Here is a 1632-nt window from a genome sequence, read left to right as displayed (position 1 = left end):
GGTGGAGGTCCCTGGTGGCATGGCCCCTGAGGGCTGCGAGGCCAATGATGGCAGATTTTGAAGAGCTGGCAGGCAGTCAGTTGCACGGGTGGTGATGGCATATAGTATGGCTCAGGGCAGCAGCAGGGTAGAGTAGAGGCCATGGGTAGAGTCCACTAAGGGGCTTGTGGCGGGGGGGGGCCAGCAACGAGATAGGGCACCCAGGAAGGCACGGGACTGGCGCGGTTCATGGGACACCTGGGGTGTCAGGGGGAAGGGAGGTGCCCATTGAGTGTGTGCCGGGGCCCCAGCTCACATGGGTCTTGTTGTTGTGTTGGCAGCCTCCAGCTCTTCAGGGGAGCGCCGCGCCCAAGCGACCCTCCTGGTGGTGGCCCAGCTGTGGCTGTGGCTGCACGCAGCTCCGCAGGACCTGACCTTGTAGGTGTGGCTCTGCCGCCCAGCCAAGTACTGTTCTCATGTCAGCCTGAGTCTTTGTAGGGTAGGAGATAGCACCCCCACGGTGGCCAGGCTGCCACCAACCCGTTCTGCTGCGTGGAGGCAAGAGAAGGACTTGACCTGGAGAGAGATCGGACGTGGACCCAGATGTGAAGGTGGTACATGGCAGGCACCACAGCAGCGGCAGCGAGGCAGAGCTGGATGTTTGCTGGCATTGATGAGGGACTTCGGGGGTTTTTTTGCAGGTTTCTGGCATCAATGTAGGACTTTGGGTTTGGGGTTTTTTTTTTCAGCTTGCCATCATTGATGTGGGACTTGAGGGGGTTTTTTGCAGCTTTTTCCCAGGCTTTCCCTTGTAGCATGCGCTGTAGGTAGCCTGCACCCCGTCGGTAGCGTGGGACGGGCCGGAGTGCGTGCCATCCCCTCGCATGGACGGCCGCAGGTCTCCATGGTCCTCAGGAGCTGCCGTCGGTGTCTCATGAGTGCACGGACTTGGCCAGAGGTAGGTGTTGCGGCACAGGTCACGGCTGGAGTGGCACATTGTCGGATGTTGTGACACCTCAGGAGTGCGTTGCCCCCCCAGCTCTCCGGAGCAGAGGTGTTGTCGAGGTGTGTGACCGAGGGCCAAGCTCGTCCCTGGGGGTCTGGGAAGCCTGTTAGTGCGCTGTGGTGGTGAGAAGCTAGTCCCAACATTTGGAAAGAGGTGCTCTCTGGTGGGCAGGAGTGAGAGCCAGAGAAATGAGGGGCAGAATTCCCTCCTGTGTTTGGGTGGTGTGCCACAGCAGAGTTTTTTGAGAGGGTCGGGGTCCACGGGCGCGGGGTGGCATCAGGGCACCCGGCGGGAAAGTCGAGAGCAGCCTTGGGGTGCTGGTGGGTGTCGGGGGGGAGGCTGTCTGTGTTGGTGTTTTGTCTTGTGTTTGTACTCTGTGAAATGGCTGTGTGGGAATAAAGAGTGTTGTAATCCTTCATAAGCAGTGAGGTCCTGTGTGATGGCGACGAGGATGGGGCGAGGCAGCCGGGACTGGGAGGACGCCGGGAGCAGGGAGCAGGGGTTTCAGGGTGTTGGGCAGGGGCTGCGTACAGGGTGCACCAGAGCTGACGGCCTGGGTCAGGGCTGGAGGAAGGGGAGGTGTGCCTGTGCTTTATTAGGTGAGTCGGATGAGCCGGGATTTGAGCACACTCTCTGTGTGCGCCTCT

At 60.5% G+C, this 1632-nt stretch overlaps 1 protein-coding gene across 1 annotated transcript in view; it reads left to right on the top strand.

Moving 5' to 3' along the window:
• TECTA (tectorin alpha) overlaps positions 1-421 on the top strand; it is a 28268-nt gene extending 27847 nt beyond the window's left edge. Inside the window, 1 exon segment of the mRNA XM_009330407.1 lies at positions 321-421. Within this exon segment, the coding sequence (XP_009328682.1) occupies positions 321-421 (101 nt within the window).
• The last annotated feature ends 1211 nt before the right edge of the window (positions 422-1632 follow it).

This window comes from Pygoscelis adeliae, unplaced genomic scaffold (assembly GCF_000699105.1).
Source record: "Pygoscelis adeliae isolate BGI_AS28 unplaced genomic scaffold, ASM69910v1 Scaffold608, whole genome shotgun sequence".
NCBI classification, from domain to species: Eukaryota; Metazoa; Chordata; class Aves; order Sphenisciformes; family Spheniscidae; genus Pygoscelis; species Pygoscelis adeliae.
The sequence above is the reverse complement of the archived record's forward strand: the minus strand, read 5'-3'. Positions and strand labels throughout refer to the sequence as shown.